We start from the raw sequence: 13389 nt of genomic DNA on the forward strand, positions 1-13389 counted from the left end.
AATGCATATTCTAATCCAGTCAATATTTTCAAAACTTTTTAAACTTGGAGTGTTAACTATTGCCTTGTTAGCAACCCTACTGAGAGAGCAAAGGAATAAAAGCCTGCAGCACTTAGGAGCACACCACAATTTCAGTATTTCCCTGTTCATAGTCCAGAAAGAGAAAAGTGAATTGGAGCACTGTGAATGTGCAGCCTCCTCCCACCTGCAGGGCAGGTGAAGAGCATGGCCTCCTTTCCCAGTGTGTACATGCACCGTCCTCATCTTTACAAGCACATGGAGAGAGAAAGCAAAGCCTGAACCTGATATAAAGTCAAAAGCAGAATCAGTCAGCACAAACATTCCCAGGATGCAGAAATTATCCTTAAGGCCAAAATTCACTTTGCCTATTGACAAGCAATCACCTATCCTTAGATCTTTCAAATAATGGTTTAATCAACATAAACCATACAGCTCTAGGAGCTGTCTCACCTCTACCTGAATGTGCAAACCTCAATGAGTTCAGTACCTTAGGGACTGAGCTAATTAAGCCAAGAAAGTGGTTCAAGACTCAAGTTCAATGAATTTTAAACTTCCTTGTCTAAGATATACATGGAAAAAATCACAAATAGTAACTGGAGTACACTGAGGAGAACACTGAGGTTTAACCTCAGCTGGCAAGTAAGTACCACACAACTGCTCACTCACACCCTCTGGCTTCCCTGATGGAGTGGGGAGAAGAACTAAAAAGTTAAAACCCATGAGTTGAGATTAGAATAATTGGAATAATTTGAATTCTGATCAAGTTAGTTTGATGCCTCAGAAAAATATTCTCCAAGCATGGTACATTTGGGATATTTTGTAAAATATCATTATCGTTACTTTTCAAATCTCCGGCAAACGTCCTGTGCAGCTGAAGAACTTTCCATTCCCATGTAATGGCAATATTGGGATAATGCAGGCACTGTGCATACCTTACCCTGGGACTTGTGTCCATATGGAAATGTTTAAATTCACCCTGTTAGAAAGAATCCTTTGGTTTCAGCAAAGCACTTCGTATTCCAAGTAACATAAAACTTTTATAATTTTTATTCTGAATCTTATATAAACAATTTAAAATGTCAGCTTTGCCTTTTCAATAGGGAAGGTGAGATAAAGGGAAAATCCATCTTTCTGTATTTGGAAATGAAGCCAACCATACCATCCTTTTAACCATAAAAATCCTGTAAATGCTCTCACTTGTTCTCCACAGCCCCTAAACCAACCCTGTGTTTGTTTTACACTCTAAACCACCTGTTAGAAAACACACACCCAGGCCCTTTTACAGTACCTCAGTACAAAACCTGCAAGTTGGCCAGTGTTACCTCAGCCAACTAAGGACAGAACAGGCATCACTGAACTGCACCACCAAGGGAAACTGATTTCTGCTTTTCTCAGGCTGAGAAGATGGGAATGGAAGGGCAAATGATTCTTCAATAAAACCCCACATTAACTAATGATGTTTTAAACACCTTGTTATGCTTCTACAGAGAAAATCAAGCACAAGTGTTACTTTGCTTAAGAGAAAAAAATGCCACATTATAATATTTTGTATTCTTTGTCCTTTTGTCTCCAGTACGAATCATGATGAATCATCTAAGCTAGTTGTTTAGTTGCTGTAAAAATAAAATTGCAAATACAAGAAAGTGACTCAAGAGCATGTGCACTCTTGATCAGGGAATTACACTGTTGAATTTCATTGCACTTGCTAAATGTAACTGGATCCTATTCAGAAACAAGTTACACCAAATAGGTATTTATTTTTACAGACATTGAATACAATAGCCTTCCCTGTGTAACTGATTGCCCTTATGAAAAGCACAGCTAGAGAGTTAGCATTTTTAAATTGTGTTTGTGCCCTCTGTTATGAAAGTACTTGCCTACAAGTACTTATAGGAAAGGGAGCACAGACAAATCAGCATTTTAAGGCACCATGATGCTTGCTCACCATACATGTGAACATGTGTTTGCATGTAAGAGAGAAGGGAAATTGCTTCAGATTTTGATTAGCTTGCAAATTCAGAATCAGCTATGGTGTCCTGCTGTATTCACTAGGACAATTTTTCATGCTCTGCAAAATAGGATGAGCAGACCTGGCAGTAGAAAATCTGAACGGGAAAGCTTTGTAGGAAGCACCCTAAAGGGGCAGAAACACAAATCCACAGATATCCTTAGTGCAAGGAGTATGTTGCCATCAGCTTCAATTTTGCTACCATGACTGCTATAGCCCAAATAAACTAATCTCATATTACTCCAAGTCTTTTTCAAAGAATTTATGTAAAAGAGGAATGTTGTGACATTTTACTATCTGCATGTCAATACAGGAGCCTGGAGAAGAGCAGGCTCCAGGAAGACTTTATTGTGCTCTTTCAATACTTTAAGGGCACGAACTTTAAGAAAATTTGGGACAAACTTTCAAAATAGGACAAGGGGTAAGGGTTTTAAACTAAAAGATTAGATTTAGACAAGGTGTAAGGAAGAAATTTTTTACAATGAGGATGGTGGAACACTGGGTTGCCCAGGGAGGTGGTGAATGCCCCATCCAGGAAACATTTAGTGCCAGGTTCGATGAGGCTCTGAGCATCTTGATCCTCTTGAAGGTGTCTCTGTTCATTGCAGGGGGGTTGGAGAAGATGACATTTAAAGGTCCCTTTCAATCCAAACTATTCTATCATTCTGTGGAGTTATAAATTACTTTGTACAGAGCTGCTGAAACTTATGGCCTACTGATACTGAATAGATGCTCATCCTTGCCATTCAGCACCAAATGTTTGTTCATGGAAAATGCATTTTTCCATGATTGTTTTTTTAAAGGCTGAAGAAAGGTACTAATATATAATAACCTTGAATGGATTCTGAAGACAAGATGCCAGTGTCTCATGTCAAAGGAGGTATTTCTGTCATCTATACAGATTTGTTGCATTTTTCACCTCTCTTGCAGTCAAGAATAACAGGTGGGAACAGTAAAGAGGCAAACTTTCTGAACACTGCAGACAGGTGGAGAGAGTAACTCTGAAAAGCACCCAAAATGATCAGGGAAATACACTCAAGAATGTAAAATGATGCCAAGCTGAAGAGCAGCAGATAGCTGTAGGCAATGAGCATGCAGCTATCAATTCAATGTGAGAGGTATGTTTCTGTATTGATTTTTCTAAGGACAGAGTTTAGCCTGATGTTTTGAAATGTATGGGTAGAGACAGGGCTGTGGAAAGTCACACAGACTGTCCTGGAAATGACTTATCATAAACCAGATTATTTTAAACTTCTGCTAGTGCTGCCTACTACTATCACCCCAAGTACTTCAGCTGCTGTAACATCTGTAAAACATCCATTCTGGGGAGAAGAAAGGGCCTAACTCATAGGAAGCCACACACAGCTGACACTGCGTCAGTCAAAGAGCTTTAAATAACAGCTCTTGCACTTCTGGAAAACCAGAAAATCTCATCCACCCTTAATTTGTCTTCATAAGCCTCCCCCTCTCAGCCAGTGCCTATCAGAGATGGCTACAATTTGCTCCAGCAGCCTGTGCTGACAGCCACAAGTGGGGAATCTCACCCTGCCTGCCTGGTGCTGCACAGCCACAATTCAGGGCTGGGGCACAGACTCCAGTTTTGAAAGGTTTGCATGAGTCCAAGTGACTGGCAATAATAAAATGACATCAGCTCCAACAGCACCCAGGCAAGGGACACCATCAACCTGGCTGACTTTATTTTTGTAAACTGGGTGGCTGAACTTTTTACTGCTGAGACAGTCAGATGCAAAGGTACAGAAATGCATTTAATCCTAACGAGACACCTGAGAATCTCCATCATCAACCCCTGAGACTTGCTGTGACAGACACCAGATTCTAAAGACAGGCTACAAGGAGCATAGTGCTAAGAGCTTTCAGCAGAAAATACAAATATGTTCTGGATAAAAATGATTGTATACATACAAAATACTTCTATACAAATGATTGCACATTTTTACTTGTGTATACATAAAAAGCACTTCTACAGGAGTGCTTAAAAGCACCTTTTGTATCATTCACACACCAGATTTGACATCTTGTCTGCACCCTACCTCAGAAGACTAATTGGATTTTCATAGGATACAAGGCCTAGAAAGATATTAATGTATTTGTTTCAAGTTGCAATGGGTCTTGATTTTAAATGTATGGAAGGCAAAATACCACACAACTGCAAGGTGTAGCTAATGAGAATATTCTAAGCAGTTACCTATTTATAAATTTTTCTAAAATATCACATCTGTGAATAGACAGGCAACAGCCTGACAGCCCTCGGGATCTGGATTTCAGTCTTGGAACCTGCATCTCCTATCAGTTATGACCACAAGGTTTCCTGTTAGACATCAGAGCATCAGCAGATGCAGAAAAAGAAATCTCTCCAGCCCCAACCCATCCTTTCATATAAACCCAAAAGCAGTGGCACATTTCCAGGAGTTCTGGTGTGTGCAAGGGGAGAGAACACATGTCACTTATCAGCCTCCTCCCCATCTTTCTGAGGAACAGGCCATGAGCCACAAGAACATGCTGGGGATGACATAAGTGGCCATCCAGACTATCCTGAATGTAAGAAATGGTCTGTAAAATGCTGAGTAGTATCCCATGGAATTTAGCAGAGTTAATAGTACAGACACCCACCACATTACAGAGTTAAATCCTTTAGAAACATAAATAAACACAGTACTAAAAAGTATCCAGGAGATTGCAAAACAGTGACTCAAATATTTACACAAAATTTAACTTCAAGCATGTGAGAAAGTCCAACAGGCAATAAAATCTGTGTTCAAGAAATTGGCTGAACCAGATCCCAGAGGCACAAAATTAAGCCTAAAGAGCACATATTTTACGTGTCAATGCAGACTTACCTTCACCTTTTCTACATTTACAGCTTGCATTGAGCTGGAGAAGGAAACAGCTTACTTAGACATTCCAACTTTGAACTGGAAAGTTTGGACAACATAAAATCTTTTGAAGAATGAATAAACCCATGAGCCATGTAAAAAAGCACAACTTCTCATTTAAGTAACTGAAAAAGGACCATTGTCTTAATGTTTTCCAAATCGAAAATAAACTGTTCTTTTATACAAGTCAGAGACAGACGAGACATGAAAGCCATGAGCAAAATCATTAAACAAAACTCCAAAGTGAACAGCTGTGAGAAAATTTATCCTGCTGGCCCTACAGCCTAGGAAATAATTTTCTCTCCCCTGAAGTGGTGGAGATAAATGATCTAACTGAAGTTAGAGGAAAAAAGTCAGTTTAAATCAACGTTTCCCGTTACTCAAAATAAAGAAAAAAGGAAGAACAATGGAAGATATCTCATGTTCAGCTGAAAGAATACCAGCTGAGCCACACTTTTCATTTGATGATCATCCCCTGCTGTGTTTAGGCTGAACTAAACCAATGTTTATGTGGCACAACAGAGCTAAAATTACTTGTCTTTTTAGATGCTCACTGATTCCAGACCAATACTTGCCTACTGACTCCTACGTCTTCACAATGATGAATGGCAAAGATTAAAGAAAAGGTATCATACTTCTATGAGTATGTGTTACAGAAAAATGGTGCTTTATAGTGTAGGGAGTGAATGAAATGCAGGGGAAGCACCTCAAGATCGCAAAAAGTCTTTACACTTGAGATACGATCCCACAATCTGCTCAAGGATATGTGAAGTTCGGGTGTGATTTTATAGAACTTCTCTACTTAACAGATCAACTTGAGAGTTTCATAAACCTATAAACAAATAATTTTCAAAGGTCTTAGGACACTACAGGTAATCTGTATTGATTAACTGACAAAGTAACATCAGAAGAAATATAAGACTTTACGGCTTTATTTAGCAACAAAACCTGCATTTTATTCAGCATTATATAATGACCCTATTTAACTAGTAAAATCACTGGCTATTATTCCAGTATTGAAAATATGTATCAGGGATTAGTAGGTAGATTTTTTTCCCCCCCTGTATAAATGGAGAATGATATTCCTCTAAAGAAAATTACCTTTCAGATTGTTCTGAACTTCTAACGCGATGTCGAGGGCATTAAACGGCAAAACTGGATCAGTGGCAATTTGCAAAGTCACTTGTCCTGTTAGCTGAAAAATACAAAAAGACCCAAAACCCAGTCAAATTATTTCCAGCAGATTTAATAGCCAGCACTTCCTTTGGAATAGCACATGTTTTCACTATATTGGATTTTCAGGGAAATGTGTTTCAAACCCCATAAGCACATATTTATGGAAAGGAATAGGACAGGGCCATTGCCTTTCTATACAACATCACAAAATATTCAGAGAATACAATTTATGACCACACCCAAGAATTCTGTGCAGTGTGTCTCCTCGGGACCTAGGATGCTGCAGACAGTCTCTGATGGACTTTTTTGCTTTGTTTTCAAATAAAATATCTCAATACTCAAAACATGGGAATGAAGTTTAGAGTTTAACTTAGTTCTCTGGTCTTAGCTACTGGATTTTGAGAGTTTTCACAACTAAAATAAAGAATCACAGACATTAATGATCAGAAGATCAAGCCTAGGGCTAAATGCAAGCTGGCCTGAAAACCCACTGCCTTTTGAAGTGTTATGTGACAACTTGATGCACGCAGATGTACAACTTCCAGACTGGACAGAACACTGCTTTCTCTCAGCAACTCAGGGAAAGAAATTCCCCAAAGAGAACTCTCAGTCAACTCCAGACTAGACATCAGCACCTGTCACAAAAACTCAATGGTGTGAATGCTTCTTTTTGAACAGTTCACAGATAAGGCAGGGGCTGAGTGGCCTGAGAGCTTTTTTCTGCTTACAGAAGGTCAGTTCTCCAGCTCGAGGCTTAGACATGCTACAGGGGCTGTGTATAGAAATACATCTTTCTGCTGAACTATACCTAGCTGTGATTAAACAGAGGATTTCAGTCTCCAGGCTGCCAAGTCCATCACTGTTCATAGGAGCTATAAAAACACACTGACAAAAACATGCAAGAAACTTTCATTCATCTTCTTCGTATCTTGATATTGCAAAAAGGGAAAAAATACCTGTAAGGCTGTGCTCTAAAATGGAATGATGGCTGCAGGTGATGGTGACCGTGTTGATAAAAATGTGGGCTGAATAGAATCGTATTGTACAATTCTTCCCAAGGTGTTGGGGGAGCAAGAATAATATCTGCCCTTCAAAAGCAATATGATTGTTTCTGTGCCAAAAGTAGCATTTTAATTTTCCAATAGAAAGCGGCGGGAAAAGGCAACAAGCCTTAGTAATATTAAAAACAACAGTACAGCAAGTGAAAAGGAAAACCATCTCCCAGGAAAGTGGATGAAGGCAGGGTAATATCAGAAATACAAGTTTCCTGGAGAAAGATTAATAGAACCTCACGACATTTCTCAGAAAGCACTGAAGAAATGACCTGGCCACAGAGTGGTTTGGGTACAGAGACTGAGGGAACATGCTGTATATCAGACTGCAGCCCACATCTGAGCACAGATGTGCTCTGAAGCTATTGAGATTTACCTCTAGAGGAAACAATATCACAGAAGGCATGAAGAAAAAAAAAACCCTACCATATATACAGAGAGAAAATATAGTGAGGAATAATGTTATTTCAGGCCAGTATCAGGAACAACAAAGAACTAAGAGAGAACTTAGAGATGAAAAATACTGTGTCTGGACATCTGTGTTAAAGTATTACACAGTAACTTTTCATGAAGAAATTTTCCCAAACTTCCCAATTCTTCAGGCCATAAGTGCTCAAAAACCATTACATTTTCCATCAGTGATTATACACAAAAAGTGTCTGGAAAGCATTAAAAACATTGGTGTTAGAGATACCAGAGAGGTATTATAGAAACACAAAAACTGTTAGGGCAAACTAAAACTTGTACAAGACTGCACCCAAACCAGGTCCATATAATCCAGCCATAAGCAACTGTAAAAAATCTGGTTCTAAATGTTCAAATGCCACACAAAATCCTTCCATGTCCTGCATGGCACTCTTTCAATATATACTGCCCAGAACATGAGCACCCTGTGAGTTGCTCCAGATAAGCAACTGTGGCAATGGAACAACATCCTAATAAAAAGCAGGTATTCTACATGGACCCCAAACCCACTGAACCCCAGGATAGCAATATATCACACAAAACACTTAAATTCTTCCTTAACACCCCATTTCTGCAAGAACTTTCACTAAATGGCAATACAAATATACATTCATAGGTATATTAGGAAGGGACAGCAACAGTTATACATTAGTGCTGATACTTTACGTTACACAATGTTTAAGAACAAAAAAGTAAGGAAAAAATGCTTCTTTTCTGAAGCAGAAATGTGGCATTTAAAGAGGACAATACCCTCGTAAGCATCTTTCCTTTTTATCATTATCTCCTGCAGAATATGGCTTCATTTTTGTAAGTTCTTGCCTTATTTCTGTTTCTTCCAAGCAATTTTAGTTTGCTTTCAACTATAGAAGACCAAATCTGTTTTGTTTTTCCTATTTAAATAAAGTGATACCATCCAAATCTTATGACTGACTGAAGCACTTTTGGAAATTTTATGGAGTCTCTGTCTAACACTGCAGACATCTGTGTGCTAGCAAACAGGTAGCAGTGGTGTTTATCAAATCACGTACTTCGTGGGCTAATCTGGAAGAAATCAATCATGTAAAGGAAACCTCAGAGCATTGATTTGAACAGAGTAAGTAATAATGCTGCAGAAGCATATATCAAACCCACATAAAGCAGCAAGACAGAAAAGGCTACTGATTTCTTATTTATAGTCTTATTTTTGGATATACCATTCCCCTGAGTGCAACGCTGAATATACATGGAAAATAAAGACAAGCTTCTACCCCCTTTTCCCAGGTGAAAAATGGATCAAACTGACTACTGAATTATTAAATGAAAGAATAATTTAGCAAAGAGTAAAGACAACAATTTCCTCATGAAGTGAAAAGCTAAAGTAGCATGATTGATTCTATTCCCATAATGAAGTGGTTAAAACACTAATGACAACTTCTCAAACAGCATTTATACACGATACACATACAATACACACAAAAATTGATGTAACATTTACACAATTAGCAAGTCTAAGAAAAGATCTTAGAGTTCGAATGCTAATTCATTCCATAATGATTTTTTTATTTCAGAAAGAAAAAATAATGAATAACACTTCCAATGCACTTGGCTGTGGGAAAGGTACTCTTCAGTAAGTGAAAATGTATTTGCTGAACTTCCAATTACTTTAAAAATAAGTATTAATATAAAACTTAACAGTAATTGTAGAGTTATACTGTATTTCTCCTCTAGGAGGGTGGGGAGGCCCTGGCACAGGCTGCCCAGAGAAGCTGTGGCTGCCCCATCCCTGGAAGTGTCCAAGGCTGGGCTGGATGGGGCTGGGAGCAACCTGGGATAGTGGAAGGTGTCCCTGCCCATGGCAAAGCTCAAATACGAGCTTTAAGGCCCCTTCCAACTCAAACCAGTCTGTGATTCTATGCATATTGCAAAACAAATCTGAATATTTACAACAGGTTTATATCAAAGTAACATTCTTTCAAGGTTTTTTACCTTAAAGCATAAACATCTTTGTAGGAAGGAAATAACTGCTGTCCCTGCCTTCACCTCTCTGACATTGTGCAGATCCCAAAAGATAAAAAAACCCACAAACTTTCAAAAATGCTGGTGTTAATGATGATTCAGTATCATGTGACACTTCCAAATGAAGCTGTAGGATCTTCTCTCTTCTGAAGTTTTACAAACTATTCGTTCAGGAACTATGTATTCTTGCAATTTTACTCAACTTACAAGCCTAATTTGACTATAAAAGCCAGTTTTCAGGAGCATCAGGCGGATCCAGAACACTTCCTAAAGGACCGTGACAAAAAAACCCCTGGATTAAACACACACAATATGTTCCTCTACATAAATTATAAATATATTTTATCTTTTTATCTGTTTTACAATGCAAAAAAGGAAATGAAAGGAAGTGGAGTTCAGGGGGACTCATCAAAGGTTCGGCTGGGGTTTTTCTTTGTATGTCACAGCTGTTTCCTCAGGGAGTTAAACTCAGTTTTCAAGACAACTTGCTTCCCAAAAATCCCAGCTGCCTACTAGCAACACAGAGCATGTCTACTGGCATACAATTTTTTTTTTTTTAAAACATGAGTACTTTAAGCCCAGGCTTAGAGATAAATGTGCAAGGCTCCACACAGTCTCTCTTCAGACAGATTCCATTTTGCTTTGGGGGCATGCTGTTACTGAGCCTGCCTTGCAGGGACACGCCTGAAGTGCTGTCTGGTTTCACTGACAAGGCAGGCACAGCAACCCACCCTCCATTCTGTCATAGCAGCAGAAACTTGCAAGATGAATAAAATGAAAAAGTATTTAGTGAACATACGAAAATATCATGCGTGAGAGAGATCAATCTGCTAAAATAAACATCAGCATGCAGTGTGCAGGCAGTTTAACACAGAATGCAGTTTAACACAGAAGTTTACACGCCAGTCTTGGGCTTCTTGGGTGTTTTTTGTTTAGTGAATCTGAAACTGCGCTGTACCCAGCCTGCACTATGCAAACCTCAGTGGGTGGAAGTGCTGAGCCTTTAGGACATTTTCAGTTACATTAGGAGTGTTAAAATCTAAACAGACATCTCAGATCTCTTCATATGCGTAGTTACAAACAACAGAACTTAAAAAATCAGGTAAACTGCCATGTTTATCCTTCTGTGAACACTGTCTTCAGCAGTGCCATACTCCAATTTTACCTGCTGGAAAGAATTAGGCTCAGCTACTTGAAACCTGAGTTGTGCAGCAGCAACTTCTTTGCATTTCAAGCCCTATACCCCTACAAAATACTTTAAAAATTTTTATTGTATGCACGTTAACAACACTTTATTGACATCTGTGCACTTCCAGAGGAAATTAGCACACTCACGGCAGGTAATCTGCCAAAACCATGACAAACCATGTGAGAGAAGTGGCAATGCAATATGGTAGTGCAGCAGACCTGTGTAAATTCCCAGTTACAGACTCGACATCCCTCTGCCCCTAAGACTGCCTACTACAGACCCAAACAATCCTAGGGAGTGAGCAGCTCTGAGCCTCAACTTCCTTTGATATCAACACTGCTGTTTTCAAGTCACATTTGCCCTCACACCCGGCACCTCTCCCTTCACACATTACCCTGGGGTTCACAGATGAGGAAAGAGCATGGCAAGATTCTGTGCTGTTTAGGGGGATCAATAACAGTGTGTTGGAAACAACACTTTTTTTCCTCTTTTTCCTTGTAAAGGTGAGTGGAAAGGTTCAACTTTCGTGACTGGCTGTTGCACTGTCTAATCTCAGGTGTTCATCTTTTGCATCAAGAGTCTCTCTTCCCACACATACTGATGAGCAGAGTGACCTGCTGAGATCTTCTGACATTAAACCAATTATAAACAACAGCTTCAGCCTCCACACCCATGTAAATAAGGAATGAATACCTGCATACATTAAGGTCTCCTCTCAGAAGCACAACATTAGCAATCTCAAGTGTTAACATAATCAGCCTTCCCCACCTTCTCCACCCTCCAAAATTAAAGAAATGTTTTTATCAATACAGACAAATTTCATGAATATGCTTTCTTCTGGTTCCCCCTATCCACCCAACTTCCTTACTGTTATCGGACTGTTTTAATTAAACATGAGAAATTGAGTCTATTTAAATGAAATCTGTGATTCCCTGGCAATAAAAATTTCAGCACCTAGTGTTACCAGATGAATGGCAGCAGTCATGAGACTCATGATAAATTAATGAGCATTTTTAATAGTGGGATCTCAATTTACTGTGGAAAAATTTCCTGTACAATCAGTACACAGCAGGTTTTTTTATATTCATCACCCTCCAAAAAAGTTAATTGATTCACACAAGAAAAATCAGAGGCAGAAGCATGAGAGAACAACCAGTTCTTTGAGCATCTATCTTTCTGAAAACCACATTTCCATGATTAGGCAAAGAAATAGAAATCTGGCCATAAACATGTTCATTTTGCATTAAAGCTGTCAAACTTCAACAATTCAAATTTCTTAAATATTCAGTAGTACCATATGTGTTTGTTTTTTGTTTGGTTTTTTCTTTCCTTACTGAAATCTACCTTGGCACCAGGGTGTGTACTCACATCACAGATCAAATGATATTTTGGGGTATTAGACACTCAATGGAACATGCTGTATTTTAGGACAGTAGAGGGCTCTCTGAGAAAGGAGTATGGCAAGTCTGTGCTACAGCAGGTGAATCAGAGCACAGTAATTTATAATACATACCTATTTCTGACCAAGGAAAATGTGAGGTCTTGCAAATATTAAATACTTTATTTCAACACTCCCCCTACCCCCTATAATTTAGTATTGTTTTATTTACATTTAGCACAGAAAATACTGATTAGGAAATAAAAGCAATCGTGAATAAAATATGGATTTTCCTTCTTTTCAGGTATCCTGTGCACAGCAAGCAGCACTTAACTGCTTGTATTAGTGTGGCACACAGCACTAGGCATCCCCAAAATTACGTATTAAGGTAATCCAGAATTATGGTGGCTTGGGCTCACTCTGGAACACAGATCTCAATTTCCATGATCACACACTACGCTTTCTACATGACTCATGATGAGGTTCTGAGGCACTGAAAAATTAAGGTCAAAAGTATCCTTTTAAGTGAGATTAATTTGCTTAAAAACTAATTTGTTGGCCAATTTAGTAATATACAGCACTTAGAGCAGTGAAAGTATTTTTTGGATGGATTTCATTCACAGCTCGCAGTGATCATTCATCCCACTGTTTTCAGTTTCTTGCACAAAAAAGAAACTCCTACTTATCTCTGCTTTGCTTTTTGTGTACACATAGAAATTACTACCTTTCAGATTATATGTGTAAGTATATGGGGATATATATTTTTTTGTGTATCTAAATGCATTTACGTGAATTCTCTAATATCATGGTGTGATTTATGGGGTTGTCCTGTGCAGGGCCAGGAGCTGGGCTTCGATGATCCTTCTAAGTCCCTTCCAACTCAGGATTTTATATGATTCTATTAAAAAAGTATTTTAAATTGCATTAATTTATAGTGAGCAATGCTTCCCCAAGCCCTGGGTTATAACTCCCTGATATTATCCAGAGTTTCTTTGCACTCTTACCTTCTATCCACATCATGCTGCTCCTCACACAGAGCGTGGCCCATTTTTGGCAGTTCCCATGCTCTTGTTACCGCAGGGGCAGAGAAGAGGGATGATCAACTCACTTCCAATATAATGGCTTTATTGAGTTAGGCTTGGCACTGTGTACATGAACCTGTGCTCAATCTGGAACTGAGGCAGAGCCACTGTCTGCACAGAGCACCCAGG

The 13389-nt window shown here is 38.9% G+C and overlaps 1 protein-coding gene across 8 annotated transcripts in view; it reads right to left on the reverse strand.

The window, feature by feature from the left end:
- The window catches only part of NAALADL2 (N-acetylated alpha-linked acidic dipeptidase like 2), a 421951-nt gene that overhangs the window by 23188 nt on the left and 385374 nt on the right, over window positions 1-13389 (reverse strand). For all 8 annotated transcript variants that reach the window (XM_042041852.1, XM_042041853.1, XM_042041850.1 and 5 more), the window contains one exon: window positions 6025-6118. In XM_042041852.1, coding sequence (XP_041897786.1) covers window positions 6025-6118 — 94 coding nt within the window. The remainder of the gene's footprint in view (window positions 1-6024; window positions 6119-13389) is intronic.

The sequence above is a fragment of the Corvus kubaryi genome, unplaced genomic scaffold (genome assembly GCF_017639235.1).
Source record: "Corvus kubaryi isolate FWS band 111438036 unplaced genomic scaffold, C.kubaryi_AGA036_p1.0 37397, whole genome shotgun sequence".
Classification (NCBI taxonomy): domain Eukaryota; kingdom Metazoa; phylum Chordata; class Aves; order Passeriformes; family Corvidae; genus Corvus; species Corvus kubaryi.